Here is a 21,928-nt window from a genome sequence, read left to right on the forward strand (position 1 = left end):
GGGAGCAAGTGTTTATGGAGGTAGTGGGGAAGGAATTCCAATCAGTTTGCATTTTAATGTGAACCTACCTGTTTGGCAGTTCCCCAAAAAATATGTGGAATGAAATATTTGCAGCTTGCTTTTGAAATTTGCATATATTTTTTCAAATTTTGCATTGCAGCTATCTAACATGTGCAGTGATTTGTTCATTAGGGGGAAGTGTGCACAAAAATGAATATATTAGTGAAAACAGCATTAAAATGCATTATATTAGGCAAAACTGCATACCAAAATGTTTCTGTTAGGAGAAATTTGCACTCAGGCAGTGAAATTTTTCAATGAGAAGCTTTTTATAAAAAAATAAATAAATCACGAACTGATGCAGAAATGTAGAGAACTGAATTTAAAATTGGACATTGAGAAACTGAGAGAAAACTAAACAGCTGGGTTCGCTCTAGTATGTGGTTCGTATTTTTGAATGCTCCCCATGCAAACAGCTTTCTGTATGTAGAAAACAACCCCATCCTTCTCTCTGTTATGTTAATTTACTACATTCAAGGGTGTGTGAGTGTGTGGGTGGCATTTAAAAATATGATATTTCACACACACACACACTGAGGTGGAACATTGCAATATTCTACCTTCTTGTTGCGTATAATGTGCATATTGGCTCTGACAGCTTGATGTACACTGCATTTTATCATTAATTTGGACAATAAAGCTCTCAGGCTGTTTTCAGCTGCAGCTCCCCACTCTTTTTGCCCTTACAGCACCAATAAAGCTTCAAACCTGAATGTGATTCGTCCGGGGGTGGGAAGGTTTTTGTTTTTAATCAGCGCATCGGACGACACAGGCCAAAATCACATCGGATTTTTAGGGTAATGATGTTAAACTGTGCATGATTGACTGCAATGGGCTTTTAAAAAATATTGTGCCTCCCCCTCCTCCCCCCCTTTTTCTTTTTGCAGAGGAGGTCCTGACTCACACCAGGAAGAATGGGATACCGTTAAAAATATGTGCTCTGTTAAGGAAAGATAAATTTCTCTATCTTCCACCTCCAGCCCACCCTTTGCCTCCATGCTACCCTGTTATTTTGCTCATGGTCGCGAAATCTCTCAGCAAAGCATGTGATACAGGAAAAAGACAAAAAAACCACCAGACATCATGCAACTGCAGAGATCATGGACCGCTGTTGCTGCATTTATTGTTGAGCCCACCAGATGGCATAAGGACGTGAGCTTGAAGAAAATGTCTCCCGTTCTGCTGAGTGCTATTTAATTGTTCAAATCCCGAATAGGATGGGGCAGGTTCAGAGAGGCTGAGGAGCTCTCAAACTGTATAGTTGCAAACCCAGTGAATAATGGCATCTTTGATCCCAACAGACAAATTAATCAGGGAGCAAAAGCTGCTGAGTGCTGCCTACAAAACCCACAGCGAAACACTAAACACAGCATAGTGTAGGTGGTTTGTTATTATATTCATGCTCGCAGCTGCTGAGTTTCAAGGTGATCCCACTCCATGAAGATGTCTTGCCCAGTGTCAAAGCTTTGGGGTGACGAATGGATTCATAGCATGTGGCTGATAAATGTCTGACAAAGCTCAGAGCTTTAGCAACTGGCAGCCTACTGATTCGCAAGAGTGCAGAGCCCACTGTTTCAATGGCGCAGTTAAGTGATTTTAGTATCTTGCATGAGGCAGGGTACATTTCTGCACCTCAGGCAGCAGAGCAGGGATGTAGCCGATGGAAAGGATCTTGCATCCCTTCTCAGGGTGGACGGCAAGGAAAAGTGGCAGGAAGAGGTATGATATTGGCTCTTATTGAGAGAACCAGGCCCACCTCCCTCTGCCAGAAATAGGGGTGTGGTAAAGCCTACTCCTCACTCATGAGCTATACTAGGTGAACTTGGCTACCTACCAAACACAGAGTTGTGAGGAAAAGCTGGGGCTGCCAGACATCCGGATTTTCCTGGACATTACCAGGATTTCGAAGGTTGACGTCTGGGTAATGTCAAATATGGTAACCCTAGATAAGCTTGGGATAAAGTGCGAGATTGGCTTCATTATTATCAAATAATGGAGGCATACAATGCGGATAATAAAATTGGCTTCCAGGTGGAAAAATCAAAATTGGAAACAGAACTGTTAGATCCCAAAACTAAGACTTTGTCAAGAATGTATAACTTGCTGTTGAAATGGAATACTCAGGATGAAACGGTGAAATCTGCTATGATTAAATGGGCACAAGATGTTGGACATAACATTATGATGGCTGACTGGGAACAGTTATGGATCACAGGTATGAAGTTTACGTCATGTAATGCCTTAAGAGAGAATATTATGAAAATGATATACAAGTGGTACATGACACCAGTCAAGCTTGCAAAAATCTATCATTTGCCCGATAATAAGTGTTGGAAATGTAAAGAAACTGAAGGTACATTCTTTCACCTTTGGTGGACGTGCCCAAGGATTAAGGCTTTCTGGGAGATGATATATAATGAAATGAAAAAGGTATTTAAATATACCTTCCTGAAGAAACCAGAGGCCTTTCTCCTGGGCATTGTCGGCCAATTGGTGCCAAAGAAGGATAGAACTTTCTTTATGTATGCTACAACAGCAGCGAGAATACTTATTGCAAAGTATTGGAAGACACAAGATCTACCCACACTGGAAGAATGGCAGATGAAGGTGATGGACTATATGGAACTGGCGGAGATGACCGGCAGAATCCGAGACCAGGGAGAAGAGTCGGTGGAAGAAGATTGGAAGAAATTTAAAGACTATTTACAGAAATACTGCAAAATTAATGAATGTTAGAATGATGTTGGAATGAAGTTAAGTGGTTTTAGCAGCAATGTTATTAAGGTTTATGTAAAATGGATTGTTAATAGATGGGAATTTGAAGTAATAATATACTAAGATAAAGGATTAAGATAAGAACAAAGAGGGAAAGGATTTGCTGAATTAATTAACTGAACTGGAATGCAAAAAAGGGAGGTGTGAGGAGGTCAGGGAAACAAGTGAATGAAAGACAAGATATGGAAAGACTGATTTGTTTTTAATTGTTATTTTATTTTTTCTGTTTTTTGTATTTTCTTTTTTCTTTTTTTTCTTTTTCTTGTATTATTGTAATTTTGTTTGAAACTTTAATAAATTTTTTTTTATAAAAAAAAAAAAGCTTGGGGCAGGAATGAGAATCATACCGAGGGCAGCCAGATGAAAAAGAGGACAAGGCCCCTGAACTTTTCACAGTTGCAAAGAAGAAGGAATTTCAGGAATGTTACACTCACAACATACATTTAAATTATTATTATATCACTTGGTCAGTCATGGCTTCCCCCAAAGAATTCTGGGAAATGCTGTTGTCAGGAGACCCCTGTCCGCCTCATAGAACTGCAGTTCCCAGAGTTGCCTGGAAAGAAGGCTTGATTTTTTAAACCACTCTGGGAATCGTACCTCTGTGAGGGGAATAGGGGTCTCCTAACAACCCTCAGTATCCCTAACAAATGACAATTACCAGGATTCTTGGGGGGAAGCAATGACTGTTCATAACAGTGCCCTGAATGTACAGTGTGAATGTGACCCAAGTATTCAGAGGTGGCTGGTCTCATTTTGCTGCCTGAGGTAAAATAGGAAGGTGCCTGCCATGATCTTGCCAGAAGCCATTGCAGTGGCAGAGGCAGGCAGGGAAGCTGCTTCAGTCCACCTCATGGGCCTTGCAGGTATTACCTGCTTCCTCTTTCACACCCAGCCCTAGATGTCCCTGACATGGTTTTCTGGCACTCCACCCATCTTCTGTTCCTGTTTACTTTAAACTCCACAAAGTTTAGGACAGGGCAGTAAATCTTTATTTTTATATTTTTTTAAATAAAATATTGTAACTGTTAAATAGAAGCAATTGTGTTAAAGATTCAGGCAACTGGCATCAGGACTGCAAGTAAAGGTAAAGGTACCCCTGCCCTTTCGGGCCAGTCGTGTCGACTCTAGGGTTGTGCGCCCATCTCACTTAAGAGGCCGGGGGCCAGCGCTGTCCGGAGACACTTCCGGGTCACGTGGCCAGCGTGATGCAGCTGCAGCTGGCGAGCCAGCACCAGCGCAGCACACGGAAACATCGTTTACCTTCCCGCTAGTAAGCGGTACCTATTTATCTACTTGCACTTAGGGGTGCTTTCAAACTGCTAGGTGGGCAGGAGCTGGGACCGAAAGACGGGAGCTCACCCCGCCGTGGGGATTCGAACTGCCGACCATGCGATCGGCAAGCCCTAGGCGCTGAGGTTTTACCCACAGCGCCACCCGCGTCCCTACCAGGACAGCACTTGGTTTCAAATATGTTTCATAATTAGCTTCCTTGCTGATGACATTCTCATTAGTTCAAAAAACTTGTTAGGAGGGGAGGAATGCCAAGGAATGGGACTGGAGCCAATCTCCATGTCTGACAGTCATCAGCAAAATGCAGCCACCATTAAGAGTGACGTTCACACCACCTGTGCACATAATGTTCCACAGGCAAGTGGGGTGCACACCCTAAACAGTGTACGTGCCCTCAGGCATTCTCGCACATGATGCAATTGTTGCTTTCACACCTGACATTGTTTTCCTTCAATTTTTTTTCCCAAAAGAAGGAGAAGGAAATAAACATTGAAAAGGAAAGGAATAAGAAACAGCCCAGTCATAAGTAGGTTTACTCAAGTAAGCCATATGGGTTTTGATGGGAAATGCTCCAAAGCAAGTGTCCGTTGCTCTGCGACGTAATGCAAGTTTATTAAATCTAGCAGAGGAGGTTTGACTGGATGGGTCTGGAGTGTGGTTAATGCTTCAGTATGCAAGTGAATGGGCCCAGTTGCCTTGAAAGAAGCAGGGGTATGGCCACACCTACTGTAAACAAGCCAGCCCTGGACTCATTGGTTTGAACTAATTACTAACTGCAGGCATTATTGGATGATACAGATTATATCTGAATCCATCCCTATCAGGGTTCAGGCCTGGCCATAGACATGAATTGGACTTGATGACTCTGATGAATTACCATAGTCAAGTACAGGAGAGGGAAGGGCTACCTTGCTCCTTCTCCTTGATCTCTTTGTGGCTCTTGATACCATTGACCATGATGTCCTTCTGGACTGGCTCAGAGGGATGGGGTTGCAGACAGTAGTACTGGGAAAGTGCTTTTCAGGCTCCCCTTACCACCACTTTTACAAATCTTGGTGTTTTCCCAAGCCTGCTGATAACTCCCCCTTGTACAATGAGGGTGCCATTTCTGATTCAAGTATAAAAGGTCAAGGGACCCCTGACCTTTTGGTCCAGTCGTGGCCGACTCTGGGGTTGCGGCGCTCATCTCGCTTTATTCGCTGAGGGAGCCGGCGTACAGCTTCCAAGTCATGTGGCCAGCATGACTAAGCCGCTTCTGGCAAACCAGAACAGCGCACAGAAATGCCGTTTACCTTCCCGCCGGAGCGGTACCTATTTATCTACTTGCACTTTGACGTGCTTTCGAACTGCTAGGTTGGCAGGAGCAGGGACCGAGCAACGGGAGCTCACCCCGTCGCAGGGATTCGAACCACCGACCTTCTGATCAGCAAGTCCTAGGCTCTGTGGTTTAACCCACAGCGCCAACCACGTCCTGATTCAAGTACCGTATATTCATGCCAAAAATGAGTTTCCTATTAATATATAGGTGGGATGTTCTGTTTCTTCAGACACCACCACTTAAAAATGACCCCTTTTGAAATTTTAATCAAGCAATCCCAAGCCTAAGTAAAAAAATAAGCCTCTTGTTAGTACGAGTATATTCATTTCATCCTTGATTTGGGTTGAACACAACAGTCACCAGAAAGGCAGCTGCAATATTTCACAAACAATGAGAAGTGTGAACAGGAAATACATGCCTTCCTCAATTAAAGCCAATTAATAATTACGTGATTACACAGAAAGGTATGTGGGTAGATTACTGAGAACGATGGCCCTCCTCTTAAAACTGTACTAACCAGTTTAAGAACTAAGCTGCAGTTTTCTCCTGTAAATAATTTCCTTCAGTCAATGATGACTAAGTACACCAAAGTAAAGAACAACAACAACAACAATAATTTATTATTTATACCCCGCCCATCTGGCTGAGTTTCCCCAGCCACTCTGGGCAGCTTCCAATCGAGCGTTAAAAACAATACAGCAACAATACAAAAAAAGTTGAAGCATCTCACTGCATTTGGTACTTGCATTCTGTTCTATAACCCATGAAGACACTCAGATCCCCAACTCACTGATGAAGTAGGGTCAGTGATTACCTTTTTCCTCCTTGAAAACTAGATAGACCTGAAGCAGGAAGTTGGAAGAGTGAAGCTCTTTCCCACTTCCTCTTTCAGCTCTTATTTCTTTTCAAGACTCAGATTAATTCTACTGGCTCTGTGCTTTCTCTCTTTCTGTCTCTTGGTGGTGGGGAGGTTGATCAGCAGGAGAGGGGAGAGAAGCGGCCAGAACACTCACTAAAAAATCTGCATGCATCTGAAGCCCTGAAAAAGTTGGCAACCCCTACCTGATACGCTTTATACACTATATGCTTGATTGCAAGTCAGGGAGAAGCCAGATGGAGATCTAATAAAAGAGAGCTGGAAGCTTTACTTGGAAGATCAATCAACCAAATATGTAATTGATTAATCTGTGTGAGCCAATTTTAATTTGTAGGTCTGCAAGAAGAGCAAACCTGCTCACGTTTTTGAGTCCATTATTATTCTCATGTGTTGTTATAACAGATAATCAAAACTAAAATTGTTATTTTACACTTCCTCCAATATCCGCTGCCATGAGGATCTCAATAATGAGACAACTCCGAATGGCGGAGAGAGCCAGCAGGAGAAGACTTACAAAGAAGGCACTGCAGCAGCTTAAAGGAGAAATGGCTGCAGTACAGACAACAGTTTTAGCTATAAACACAGATACGAATAAGCATGTCGGAAGAAGCAGTGGTTCAGTAGGAACAGGATGTAGGCCTGTCACTGGAGGCCTTCACCTGACAAGTGGCCTTACTCAACAATTGCAGCACCCCAATTTATAATTAAATATTTTAGGAGTGCACACACATAGGCAAGCAAGACATGTTCACTGCTACAACTCAGGCTTCAGTCCTGTTATTTGAACAGCCAGCCACTTGGCCACTTAATTTGCTTGCTGGTCACACTTAGTTTGCTTGCTCCCCTACATCCCATTAAGTAAGCCAGCCATGGAGCCCAGCCAGGCCACAGCATTGAGGCTTAACTTGGCCTAGGTGCTGCTGTGAAGGTCTAAGCTCTGAGCCCGCCTTCCCAACCACAGCCGCCATGCTCTCTGGTAATGTGGGTCATGGCAGGCAGAGCAGGCTCCGTCAGGCTTCCCTGACCTCTGCAATTTCTGCACCTGCCTGCTCATCCTCTAGAATCAGCATTTTCATCTATTAGTTTATTTGGCCTAGTGCCAGATATTAAGTCCCATTCTCGTGTGTGTCTGCCAGGGGGCAGGGAGAACTTGTCCTTTGTGTGAATGTGAGTTTGTCTCTGCAAGCTTTTTGTGCCATGCACAGGCATGAAAAAGTGTGCATGTCTCCTATATGTGTTTGTGTGACATGTGTGCAGAGAATGAGATTGGATGAAGTGAAAAACTGGAACCATCCCTGACCGTGTAATGCTGAAAACGTGAACGAAGGAATGTGTGAGACAGTTGCCAAGTGGGACAAGTTGCTAATGCAATGGTTAGGCAGGGAAGAAGTATGTGCGCGTCCTTGAAGCAAACCAAACAAAGGATGTGGTTTATCTGCATGCCAACATTTGACCCACACAATCGACAGTCTTTCCTTCCAAAGCTTCCCACATTACTTTCTTAATGTTAGGGAAAGAGTTGTCTCACCTGTCTTCTAGCCGTGCAACCTTGGAGCCAGTTTTAAAACTCTTCTTTCCTTCTTCTCTAGGCCATAAAATTGGTATCTGCCCTCAGTTGTTTCGCTTCTCTGCTATACAGTGGTACCTCTGGTTACAAATTTAATTCGTTCTGGAGGTCCATTCTTAACCTCAAACTGTTCTTAACCTGAGGTACCACTTTAGCTAATGGGGCCTTCCGCTGCCGTCGCAATGCAATTTCTGTTCTCATCCTGAGGTAAAGTTCTTAACCTGAGGTACTACTTCTGGGTTAGCGGAGTCTGTAACCCGAAGTGTTTGCAACCCAAGGTGTTTATAACTCGAGGTACCACTGTACTTGAATTCCATAAATTATGGCCTTTGTCGGTTCCTCAGTTTACTACTTTGAGCACTTATCCTAGCTAACCACACTCTCTTATTCCCATTGTTGTCCATTTTGGGCAGCTACTCTCTTCACTGCTGCTAGAAGTCTGTTAAGTTCCCTCTCTTTTCAGAAGAGTCAAATGGAATGTTAAATTTTACACTATGATAAACAAAGCTCTTGCGTAATTAGATACAATGGCACGATTGTGTCACAGCTATCGGACGCAAGGAAGCAAAAGCTATTTCAGGAATGGCCACAGACAGCACGTTTACAAAAGCTAACCATGGTACCCAAGAACATGCTGGAATGCACTGCCATCTGTCCCATAGTAAGCATTCATAATTCTACTGCCTATGTTAAACTGGGCTATAGTAGCTAGTCTAGGGAGCGTTCCTATGGAAGCTAGTGTGAATCATAAATTAAGCCAGCTTAATGTTACAGCAGACTCGGTTCATCAGTGGGGCTGCTGCTACCTGGCAGAAGGAAAGCAAGCCTTTAAAAAAACAGTGTTGGGTGCCAGATTATGTGACCAAGCTGAATAGGCTTCGGATCCAGCCTAAGTCCTACCTTTCTAGTCCTAGTCCCACCATAGCCCAGGAATGCCTTTCACCAGTCTCAGCTCATTCAGCTGAACTGGGATGAGCAAGTTACGCCGATGTATCTTTGGCTGAGCTGGGGTTGGGGACTTAATGCCAGCTGAACTGGGAATCAGCCAGCTGAACTGCTGTACCCTAAGCTGCCTATCCCAGCAAATTTTGTCATAGGCGTGCCTTCATAGTGCTCTTGTGCAGCAGCACAATCCTAACCACGTCTACTGAGAAGTCCTATTAAATTCAACTGGGCTTTCTCCCAAGTAAGTGGGGTTAGATTTTAATACTTGCAGCTGTATCATTTGCTTCTTCCAATTATTTCTGACTAGAAAATTTGCTTCCAATATCTAAGCATATTGTCTGTCATTTTAATCTCTCCTCAAAAATCACATGAAAGGGGTATTGGAAATGTTCCTTCTCTGTTATATAGCTTGCCAAATGCATTTTTATTTGGTCATATTTCTGTGGAATTTATGATATGGCCTATGCCACAATTAGCTGCTTGTAATCTGTTATTTTGCTTCAATTGTCATGAATGGAGGCCAGGGGGAGAAATCTTAAGATTTTTAAGGATATCCACTTATTAATAATATTCTTCCTCTGGCATCATAATTAATTGTTATTTCAAATGGGACATTAGACGGAACTATGTCATGCTAAAATGCATGAAGGACTGAGATAAATGATGGCATTACCCCAAAGTGGCAATTTTCTGACGTCAAGAGTTTGGAGAAATCCAACTGTTATCCATGGTTAACTATGTCAATTAATTTCAGTGGGTCTTCTCTGAGCGGAACTTTGAATAAAATCCTAAAACTCTTCGCACTGAGAGAGTTTATCATATTCAGTCCTGTGAGGCCCTGCCTTTGAAGAGAACTACCCATTTGGTATCTTCACTGAGTGACCTGGAACTGTCCAAATAGGCCATGGTAATGTGGTTGTGTCCTTATGCCCATCCTAAAGTCAGCTCTTATCCCTATATATTATAGGCAATGGTTACATGAGGAAGAAATTGTCCTTTCTTTTTTACCTCTGTAAACAAGGACAGCAATAGGAAAAGAGCAACTGAGGATTTGTTAATCTTATGGATTGGTAACTGGCTGAATAACAGGAAGCAGAAAGGAGGAATAAAGAGGCAGTGTTCATAATGGAAGAAAGAAGCGGGGTCTACCTGAAGAGCCGCACTAGGATCAGTGCTTTTTAACTTGTTTATTAATGGTCTGGAGACAAAGGTGAGCCATGGCCAAGTGGAAAACACCCAATTATTCCGCGTGGTAAAAACAAAAATGGATTGCAAACAATTTTGTTTAGGCATGTCTATCCTGAAATGTATATGTTGACACATTTTGATTTCTTTTTAGTTGACTGCTTTGTTTTTTAAATGTTTAACTGTTTTTAGTACTGTACTTATTTTACTACTTCTTCACACAGCACAGTTATACTGTAGCATTTACTTCCTCTTGATGGCTACAAACTTTTAAGTTTGGGAAGGGGAATAGGCAAATTCACGATGACTTATTTATTTCCTCCAGGCCCAATGCTTCTATAATGTTGTGGGGCTACAGGGATGAGGCATTATTGCGCTTGTGGGCTTCCCAGAGGCATCTAGTTGACCCCCATGAGGAAAAGGATGCTGGGCAGATCACTGGTCTGATTCACCAGGGCTTTTCATTGTGTGACATAAATTTGTCAGACATTTCCTTACTTGACCCGTAAGAGCTTGGACAGTAAGATCTGTTTAACAGAGGAACAGATCCCCTCTGGAGGAGGTGGACTCTCCTTCCTTGGCGGTTTCTAACCAGAGGCGGGAGAGCCACCTGCCACGATCTAGTGGAGATCCCTGTATTGCAGGAGGTTGGACTAGATGAACCCTTGGGGTCCCTTCCAACTCTGCAATTCTATGAACCGAAGAGTTTGGCTTTCTTTGATTCCCGCACACTATGTGCCGCACGCAGCAGCAGCTATTGTCAGGGGAAGAGTCATGCTGACCTGATGATAAACATCAAGGAAAACTGAACACAAAAGCCAACACCATAAAAACCAAGAGAAGGATCTTTACACTTGCGCGATGGGGGAGGGGGGAGGCGAAAGAGAGATATTAAAAGCAGCAGAACTTCGTTTATTATTGCGGCTGACTAAAGCTTCACAAAGAATGAATGCATTATAAAAGACCGGCATTTCGAGTCCCTTCTGCCGGCCTTCTTCTTCTTATGCCACGGCTTGTTGTGAGGAACCGACTTCCCCTCCCTTGCCGGGCGGCTTCCCTTCAACCCGCCATGATGCCCCAACGGGCGGGAAAACCGTCGCTGTGACCCTGACAGACAGGAAAGCGGAGGGAAATGGTGCTTTGGAGGGAACTCCGACAGGCCCCGCCGCCACCTCGGCTTCCTGCTCAGGCCAAGCGAGAGGCCTTTCCTCCGCGTTATGTAATAGGGAGGCGCCGCCATTGGCCCGGTCCGGGCGCAACAGCAGCAGCAACCGCCGCTGCCGCCGGATGAGGCGTTGGCGGGAGCGGCCTGGCCTGGCTTGGCCTGACTCTCGGCTCTCGGCGGCGGCGGCGGGGAGGGGCGGCGCGTGCGCACTTCGCCGCCGCCGCCGCCGCCGACGGACGGGCAGGGAGACGGACGGCGAGAGAGACTCCGTCCCTCGCACACACACACACACACACACGGGCTCCTCCATCCTCACGGGCAGGCGGCGGCAGCTGCTGCTGCTGGGCCGCGCGGAGCCTTCCGTAGCTGTCGACGGACGCCTGGCAGGCGGGACCCCCACAGCCCGGGTAAACGCGGGGGGCGAGGGCAGGGGCTTGGGCGCCGCCGCCAGGCCTCGGGGGCGAAGGAGAGAGAGGCCGGCAGCCTGCTCGGGGCGGGTTAAGTCTCTTCCACCCGAGCCGGGCGGCGGCTGGAGGGCTTTATTTTTCACTCCCTCTCGTGGACAAGTTTCCCCGTCCCGGGTGGGGGGCTGAGAAAGGTAGAAGAGACCCCTCGTGTTTCTTGCGGGGCTGGACACATGGCCGCTTCTTTCACGGACAGGAAGTTTTTTTTGGGGGGGGGAGGGATTCGGGAACATGGTGGTTTCCTTATGGTTTTGCCCTGTGGTGGCATTTCCCATTTATTTGTTTCCCTCGCCTTAAAAAACCCCAAACACGTTTAGGGTGAGGGAAGGGTCTGGGGGGGGGGTTACTGTTAGGCCCCCGCCGGAAGGTGCTGGGTATGATGGGATTGGGTTGGTTTATTATATTTCTATGCCGCTTTTCTTTCAAATGAATCCCAAAGCGGCTTATAAATAATAGTAGCATGATGGAACACTGCACATATAAATCAAGTAGAATAATGGCTATGGGGGTTGGCTGTCTGGGTTTGCCTGTTAGAAAGTTGCACTTTCTTACATGGTGCTGTGAGGTTTTTGAAATGGGCTTTTCCACCTTAAAAAAAGCCCTGACCAGTTTTGCAGTGTTTCCTCTCTTTAGATTATCCCCGGCTTCCCCTAGTTATCCATGTAACAGGTTTACTGGCAGCACCAAATTCACCTTGAAAGGGTGAAGTTGGTAAATGATATGATGTTCGCCTTCATTGAAATCATGATGATCTCTCTTGGAAATAAGTTTCTAGCCAGCTGTATCAAGGATAGCTGGACAGAGTGGGATACCAGGCATGAAGGTGGTGAGCTCCCCCTTCCTTCCTCCAGTTAGGGTTCTTCTTGCACTTGACTGTGCAAAACAAGAGGATTTGTATTGCGTTGGCCACTCTTGGCCTCATACGCTTTCATGCCAAACACCATTCTTGGCACACTTTACTCTTTGTTGTTTCATTTCTTTCCTTGCCATCACGTGTTGGAACTGAGTCTGCTGTTCACATCAACACTTGAAACAGCTTAAAATCAGGTTGGAATGCTGTCTCTGCGTGTGTTCCTTGGTACAGTAAGGATTAAAAATTATATATCATGAGAGTTTGATTGAAGCTGAATGGTAAATTAACCTGTGTTGTGCTACGTGTGTAAAAGGCAGCTGCTAGTGTCAGACCTGAGATATGAAACCTCATTACCATTTGTTACTTGGTCACATGCACTGGTTGTTTTCCGACTTGGACATTTCCTTCTAGAAAGCAAGTTCTTATGCAAGTGATATGCTTGACAGCTTAATCAGAATCTTACTACTCTATTTTTGTTTCTTTACCTTTTTGTACATTCAGCTGCAAAGGCCTGTTCATTTTCTACCCTTGTTTGTCTGATTAAGTTAAGAAGTGGAAACTAGTTTGCAGTCTCATGAGTTTGGGGAAACTGCATGTTGTATGCCCCGTACCCCAAATATAGGAATATTGATGAAGAAGGTATTTAATACTGATATTCCTGACATACACAGTTAGAAGGTTACCACAGCAAGATTAGATGCACATGTTTTGTTCTGGAAATCGGAATCTGGTTGAAAACAAGGAAGGATCTGATAACATATGTTGGCTGTGTGCAGTTCCAGAGGAGAAATTGCTGCCTGCTGTTATGACAGTGAAATTCTTTTAGGACTTAGCAGATTGGATATGGTTGAAGTCTCATGGACGTGCCTTTACAATGAACATCCTGGCCAGCCTCCTTTTTAAATTCTCAGCTGTCCCAACCAAGATACCCATAAGTATACCCACCAAGGCATGACAAAACAGTTGCATGAGTTTTATTTGGGGAGGAAACCATCTTGGGAAATCGGCAACAAGTATGCAAACCAGTTGATCCCTACTTTATTAATCTTGCCAGGGTAATAACTTATTATTATGCATGCACTGTAAGTAGAATTACATATGGTGTGGAGAAAGTGAATAGAAACTGTTCTTCTCTCATATTATTAATTACATTGCATTTATATCTTCCAAGGAACTCAAGGTGGTATAGATGGTTCTCTCTATTTTATCTTGTCGTTTGCCCTGTGAAGTAGCAATATAATACACACACATACACAACTATCCTTCACTAGCAGCAGTTCAGTATTAAAAACAATAATAACCAGCCACAGCAACAGTGCAGACAAGGCTTGATGCAGAAGAAGTTGGGTTTTTTGTTTGGAATTAGAAGATCTAGAGATCTCACCCAAAAATACTTTTGATCATGTAGATAGCAGATGGGGGAGGAACCCATGTACAGTACAGTGGTACATCAGAAGTCGGAACAGAATTCATTCCGGAAGTCTGTTCAACTTCGAAACGTTTGACCTCCAAAGCATCGCTTATGATTTCGGCTTCTGAAAGAATGTTCAAAAACCGGAACACTTACTTCTGGTTTTTGATTGTTTGGGAGCCGAGGTACAACTGTATTAAAACATAGGAAATGTGAATATGCAAGGCAGAAGATTCAGAACCATATTTGCAGCCTTAAAAATAATCCCCAATGCTAATAAAATGAGAGAACTTTGCTTTTCAATTATAGCAAAACTCTAAGCTTTTATCTGGTCACACTGGTTTTATGGATTCAGTGTATGTGGGTTCAGCATATGTGAGGTCATTCTCACTTCCCTGTCACTGTTCTCACTGGGCTGCTTTGGGAGGAAGGGAGGGATATAAATTGAATAAATAACAATAAAGTTACCCATCTGTAGTCTGAGAATATGTGACCTTTTCTATAGAGCTGCTTTGTGGTCAGAACACACACATTGTACAGCAGAGGTAGCTAACCTGTGGCCCTCCAATTGCTGGATGACAACTCCTATAATCTCTGATGGTTGGCCATGCTGGGGATGGTTCATAGGAGTTGGAGTCCAACAACAGCTTAGAGGATCATTGCCTAATACTTCGGTTGAAGGTATGACCCACATGAATATAGGTCTCTCTGCCTTTTCCTCGTGAATCACTTTGCTGGCATGTGGATGGAATGCTCTGAGGAAAATGATACAGGAAGATAAACTGTTTGAGGAACTCAGACTTGGAAGGAGTATGTCTCCCTTTTTCTGCTGACCCAGTCACTGAAATTTGCAGGAGAGTTCTGTCTTGTTCTGAATTCAAGCCATCTTCAGTGTGGAGCAGTGGTGTTCAAACTTTTTTCAAAGAGGGCCAGATTTGACGAAGTGAAGGCCGTGAGGGCCAACCAAAGTTTTTGACCTTTTTTTAGGATTGAAGTTGTTGAGGTTTTTTTAGGATTTTATCCCAGAAAATAAACTGACACAGGGACTGGGTTAAGTCAACCGCCAGGCCGGGTTATACCCCCAAAACGGATTTTGGACATGCCTGGTGTGGAGTTTTTGTCAGTAACTCAATACATGCTTATTCACCTGGGCTTTCGGGTTATTTTGAAACTGGCCATTGTTACTTGCTACTGCTCCTTTTATCAAAAGTTAATAATGGCATTATTGTACCATTTTCCTGTTTGCATGAACATCCCTTTATTCGGAGCAGCCTTCTAAAAATCAGTCTATTTAGCTTGGTATTGTCAGCACTGTTTGGCAGCAGCAGCTCTCCAGAGTTTGTGGAGACATCACAAGTTGAGTTTGGGATTTTTTGCATGCAAAACAGGCGTTCAACCTCTTGAGGTGCATATTTTGATAATGGCCAGGTTATACAGTCATACCTCGGGATAAATACGCTTCAGGATAAGTATTTTCAGGTTGCGCTCCGCGGCGACCTGGAAGTAACAGAGTGTGTTACTTCCGGGTTGCGCCGCTCGCGCATGTGCAGACGGTCAAAATGATGTCATGCGCAGAAGCGATGAAACGTGACCCACGGACATGCTGTTGCATCTTACGTTCTGCTCAGGATGCGAATGGGGCTCTGGAACGGATCCTGTTTGCATCCCGAGGTACCACTGTTTTTGGAATAAATAATAAACCTAGGAGCAAGCCCAAAAAAGTACAGGCTGTCATTCCATTGCATATCTAATTCTATATCAGGAATAGGGAATCTGTAGCTCTCCAGATCTTGTTGAACTACAACTCTCATCGCCCCTGAACACTGGCATTGCCGACTGGGGCTGTTGGGAGTGCAACAATATCAGGAGAAATGCAGGTACTACGCCGCTGACTTTAAGAAAAATATCATGGCTGTGAACAGCATAGAATAAAATTATAGTCATAAAAGAAATACAAAACATCACAAATCAAATAAAATGAATATATCAACTTTACTGAATCACTACTTGGGGGAAGCCAGAGTGAACAGGTGAGCTGTAAGCAGGCGCCAAAATGCCGGTACTCTAGGGGGCTGCCTGATAATCACTGGAAACACAAGCCAAAGGGCAGGTGCCACCACACTAAAGCCAGACATAGCCTATCCTGGAGGATGCCATGGTCAGTGGTACAGAAACCTGCAGAGAGATTGAAAATAGGCAAGGTCTCACTCTCCTTGTCTCTCTCAATTAATCTATCAGGGTAACAGGCCAATTCGTCCCAAAACCATGCCTGAATTCAGACTGCAGTGGTTCTAGATAATTAATGTCTTCCAAGAATGTCTCCTGTTCTGCCACTACCCATGCCATCTTCATTTACAACTTGTTGGTAACTATCACAAACCATGGAGACCAGTGTGGACTTCTTTAGCAGTGGCCATACCAGCTTCTTTTAATGCCAGAATTTATATACTGCTTGATTGTAAGAAAACCTCTTAAGTGGTTTATAAGAAAATCTCTTACGTAGTTAATCAATGATAAAATATTTTCAGTGACTAAAAAGGATACCCGATTTTAAAAGCATTTTTAATACAGCTGTATTTGAAAAGTACAGTGACAAACACAATCTTAAGAATATCCCTCATATCTCTCTCTCTCTCTCTCTCTCTCTCTCTCTCTCTCTCTCTCTCTCTGTGTGTGTGTGTGTGTGTGTGTGTGTGTATACACACACACAGGATTTTCTCTCATGTCTGTGCCATACGATCACAAAGTGTGTATTTTGCTTCAGAACTATTTGTACTTGACTGCAAACTATTAACTAATCAGCTAAAATTCATATGAGAAGTTGACTTTTTTTAAAAAATTGGATGCTATGTATACTAAGCAGTCACGTGAGCCTCAGTAGGATGCATATCTTTTAAAAATTAAGCAGTTATATGCAGCTTTCCATTTGGGGGGGTTTGTTTTGTGTTAGTATCACAACTTGATGAGGCTTGCAGCTGATTTACAGGGGAATAGTTAAAATTATCAAGCTGCTAGGACTATATACATATACATACATTTACACACACACACACACACACACACACACACACACACACACACCTACACACACCTTCAAGAGTACACAGGGATAACCTAGATGTCTTGGAGAAGTGTAGGCAGGCTCTGGTTGTCTGTCACTCTTCAGTCTTCTTGGTCTCTTGCAACAAAACACTGTAAATGCTCTGAAACAGCATATTGTGACAGACTCTAGCTTCATGTTACACACTTGCACAATGATACAAGGAGCAATCAGAAGTAAACCAGAACTGGGTGGAAATTATTCTGAGTTCATATGTTACCTGGGGAATGAGCACTGGCTATAGTGTGGGAAAGAATTACTAGGTCACTTTTGATGGCAAACTTAGACATTAATGTACATCTTGCTCAATCATAAAGCTCCCTCGATAATACAGGACCATAATGATACGCTCAACATAACCTACCCCATAGAGTTGTTTGATGAATAAGAAGGGATAACATCGTACCTGCTATCTATGAGTACTTGAAGAAAGGGTAGGGTACAAATCAAGAATATCTCTTGGTGTAAAATATAAAAAAGAAAGTTTCCCTGCTTTGTAAGCAAAGTGTCCTTGGTAAATGTGTTCCCTTCTCTGTTTGCCTTGTGATATGAATGTGGGTGCAGAGGCATGTATTTGTAAGGGAGAATTGGAGTTTTTTTTTAAATATTCCAGACCATTTTAACCCATTGTTTCCAGTAGCATCTGGGGGGATTGATGGTGTAAGACATTTTTCTTAATAAGCACCCCCCCTTTTTTGTGTGTGTGGCTTTTTGTGGCTGGTCAGTTCTTGTCCCTTTATTTTCAACTACGGTAGTGAGTTCTGAAATACTATTATCCTAGCATAGCTGACAAATAACTTCATAGAGGCTAGAGTTCTCCCAAGTCTGGTTGGAGTAATAAAGGTGTTGAATTCCTTGTGTTCTGTGACTGATTTATATCCGTGTGAATGGAACAATGTGTACTTAATCTAAGAGTACCTTGAAACAGTATAGGGCTGTAATTGGGCTGTCACCAAATCATTGGCTGTCAGGAGCAGGGAAACGCACAGCAGTAATTATGTCAGGACACAGGATAGTTTTGTAATTTGACCCAAGACTACCAGTTTCAGTAGCAGCCATGTGTTTCTTCTCAAATATAGCACCACCTTCAATTGCTCTAACTAAATGGAGGGGTTTGAGCCTGAATTCTTTCCTCCAAATTCCTCCTCCTTGTAACAGAATAAATATTCCCTTAGTTGTAATCTGTGGAACCACTCTTGTCTCATTTATGGGAATAAATGATGGGGCACCTATGCTAGTTGTGAGGAAAGTACCTGGGCAAGTAATTACAAAAATAATTTGTTTGGGGAGGATAGTTGGTCCATATCTGAAAGCAGCTTGTGCTTTTTCTAGATGGAGGCTGGCTCTTAAGAAGTGCTTAAATGCTATGGCTGCAATCCTAAACACAGTAGTGAGCAAATTCTTTTAACTTGAAGCCATTTATTTCTGAGCAAATATGCCTTAGATTGCTCATACAGTTCAATCTGCTATAATGCCTTTTGCACTTATTTTTAGATATGGCTCGTGGACAACAGAAGATCCAGTCACAGCAGAAGAATGCCAAAAAGCAAGCTGGGGCAAAGAAGAAACAAGGCCATGATCAGAAGGCTGCAGCTAAAGCTGCTCTAATATACACCTGCACTGTCTGTAGGGTAAGAGGCTTTGAAAATGAAGCATTGTGGCAATCTTTCCAGGCCCCAAGTTTGACTTGTAGGGAATGAAGCTATGGAACAGACAAATAACATCTATGTGTGTTGTGTGCTACATACGCACTCAAGGTGGGGAATTGATTTGACTCTGGATTCCCTATGCTCTTTTTCTCTTCTCCATAGGCAGTACAGAAGAACCTACATAAAGTTTTAACACACCCTTTGCATTGTCACCGGCTATTATATCCACTTGTGCCTCTTTGTATGAGTTCAGTCTCCTGCTACTGATTTCAGTTGTTGGGTATCCTGTGCTAGCAAGTCAAAAAGGTTACATGGCAAACACTTGGATCTTGTATGAGATGAAGGTGTATGTTATCGGTAGTGCCTGTCATTTCTGCCACACTTTGGGAATTGCATGCGCTTTGCTTTGAAGAGTTGGAGGGTGTGACAGCATGCACATGCAGTGTAGTAAATCAGTAGGTTAAGAGGTGAGGGAGAAGGAAATGGGAACATCCTCACTTTGTGGGTTCCTGGGCAAGAGATTTCTGATTTTTATTTATTTATATGCTACCCAAATAACAGTGTGTCCTTGGGCAGTTTAACAACAGGCTTCCCTTTAGTGTGAGAGACTCAAGGCAGCATACAGTTGAAAGCAGATATAATAACATAATTGATAAACAATAGCAATAAAATATCCTGCAGAACAGGATATGATAAAAATGGGCAGGATGGACAGACAGATGTGTGCAACGAGGAGTAAAAAATGGAACAGGCACAGTTTGGATACACAACTGAATAACAGTGCAGGACTTGGTGAAGCAGGGATTTTGGTCAAATACTGGGGGGAGACTGCTTGTTACATAGGGACCTGCCTATGTTTCTATACATTGCCAGCATTTGGTGAGTGTCTTGCTTGTAAGTTTAGCCTTATATTTAAGCACTAGTCTAGTAACCTTTGGTGACCAGGAATTGCATGCTGATATGGGAGTGGGCTGGCAGGGGTGGTATGAATTCTCCCTCATCTGCACCTACTGTAAAACCCAGGTGAGCTGTTAGAGAAGGTGAGCCTCCTTCTGTATGCCCATCACCAAAAGTCGGTTCTTGATACCTCTTCCCTTTAATACCCAACCGGCTATTTTTAAAATGATGGCTCCCCGTTTGTGGAATGCTCTCCCCAGGGAGGCTCTCCTGGCACATTTATTACAGATTTTTAGGCACAAAGGGAAAACATTTCTCTTCAACCAGGCTCTTTGCTGTTAAACAGTCTATGGCCTTTGAAATGTGTTGAGGGAGGATTATTTTTTATTATTATATTATGCATGTTGTGTTTTTATATTGTAAACTGTCCTGTGATCAGGACAGATGAAGGGCAGTATATAAATTTAATAAATAATAATTTTGTACTTCCCAACAGGCAAAAAACTAAAGTTAAAACTGAATTCACTGGTTTCAGGAAGGAGTACCCATGAAATACTAGCCAAATAGGGAGGGAGGGAGCACAATTTTATGTACAATTTGTGAAAAGGGTAAGAATTGAGTAGGAATGAGTAGGTAGAACAAAGCAGGGAAGTTAGGAGGTGGCAAAGAACGAGGAACAGTGCCTCCAAAATTTGGCTGTTCTTGAGCCAAAAACCCTAACGCAGTCCTTTAGGATTCAGGGAGAAGAAGCTGTATTTGAATCTGTTTGGGATTTTGCCTTGCATAAAGCTCCATTCTCTCCTTAATCAGACACAGATGCCAGATCCCAAGACCTTCAAACAGCACTTTGAGAGCAAGCATCCGAAGACTCCGCTCCCTCCAGAACTGGCAGATGTTCAGGCGTAAAAGTTCACAGGTGAATACTTAGCATTTAAGTTTTGAGTTAAAGAAATTTAGTATATATCATAAGTAAAACTGCATCAAATGGATTTCATTTACAATATAGGTTTTATGAAAATTGGGAGCTAACCTGAAGCATAAACGAGGATTTTGGTTTTGTTGCTTGTAATATTTAGAACTTTATTTTGATATAGCCAGGGCATTACATAGCAACTTGGAGAGTTGCCAAAATTGGCAACAAGTTTGTGAGAAGATAAATGTGTGTAATCTTCTAATTTTGTTGTGTTTATCTGTTGCAAGGGTTCAGGGAGGTTTGGTTCATTTAATTATGAAATGACATTACATTGAATCATTAGATGCTAGTTACTAAATGAGACAATAAGATTGTATTTAACAATATTACTCTTGTGTTGCAGGTGAATTCATGGAACCTATTGACTCTTCTACTGTCAGACATTGCATAACAAACCTGCAGCTGCTTTTCTAACAAACTGTTGATCAGCAAAAATGAAGGGGCTATAGAAACATTCATATTTTTATGCTGTTCCTCTTGGGCGTCATGTAAAGATGAATCTATGTAACTGTACAGTTGTGCCCTACTTGGAAATCTGAAAATTGGTTCATTCTTAAATTTTTTACAGTTGTAATTATATTGATGTTCATATTGTGTAAAATAACTCATTTAATAAAATAGTACTTTGATTTTACAATATCGCAGGTAAAATACTTGTAGAAGTTCTGTTTTCAATACCTGTTTTATTTGCCTTACGAAATCCTAACAAGTGGACTTCTCCCACAGCCAAAAACTAAATGGTGTCACTTGCTCTTTAACACTTATTACTGTTGAGTCCACATTAACTAGAAAATTCTTTCTCCATTCGATATTGCTTTGAGCCTGGTTATTTTCTAAAACACTTAATGTCTTTGACCGAAGTAGTGTTTTCTTTCAACTCTGTTTAGTTTGGAGTGCCTGCTCTACTGACCCTTATGAAATTTCATTCTTGTATATAAATGAGCTTTTACCTTACATTTATGCACTGGAGACAAGTGCAGTACCAGTGAATCCTCATGCTAGGTGGCAGGCTGGTGGAAGTAAAGTAGAACTGAAGTTTTGTTTTGGTGTGATCTGAATGATCATATTTGCTATAGCAAGTTAAAATAATTTATCTCTGTTGTGAAGTTCCACTGTGGAAACTCCTAAATGCACCTATGAGAAGTCAGCCACACTGGCTACATTAGTGTGTAAAAAATGACTACTGTAATGGTTTCCTTGTATGAAAGCAAATGTTAAATAAATCTGTTTCAAAGAACAGGATGGCACACAAAATGGAGATAATAACTAACGAAATGGAAAGAAAAACTAGCTGAGCTTTGATTAGTTGGAACCGATGAATGGTAGCAGGATAGGTGTTACCTTTTTCCTATCTTGCAGCATTGGTTTATGTCTGGACTACCCAAATTTCATTTTG

General features: G+C 42.7%; 1 protein-coding gene across 1 annotated transcript; it reads left to right on the forward strand.

The window, feature by feature from the left end:
- Positions 1-11,411: 11,411 nt before the first annotated feature.
- On the forward strand, positions 11,412-21,171 carry ZNF706 (zinc finger protein 706). The gene is made up of 4 exons (XM_028736372.2): positions 11,412-11,592; positions 18,508-18,644; positions 20,370-20,475; positions 20,876-21,171. The coding sequence occupies exons 2-3, from the start codon at positions 18,510-18,512 to the stop codon at positions 20,463-20,465; spliced, it is 231 nt and encodes a 76-aa protein (XP_028592205.1). The 5' UTR covers positions 11,412-11,592; positions 18,508-18,509; the 3' UTR covers positions 20,466-20,475; positions 20,876-21,171.
- The last annotated feature ends 757 nt before the right edge of the window (positions 21,172-21,928 follow it).

The sequence above is a fragment of the Podarcis muralis genome, chromosome 8 (genome assembly GCF_964188315.1).
Source record: "Podarcis muralis chromosome 8, rPodMur119.hap1.1, whole genome shotgun sequence".
NCBI classification, from domain to species: domain Eukaryota; kingdom Metazoa; phylum Chordata; class Lepidosauria; order Squamata; family Lacertidae; genus Podarcis; species Podarcis muralis.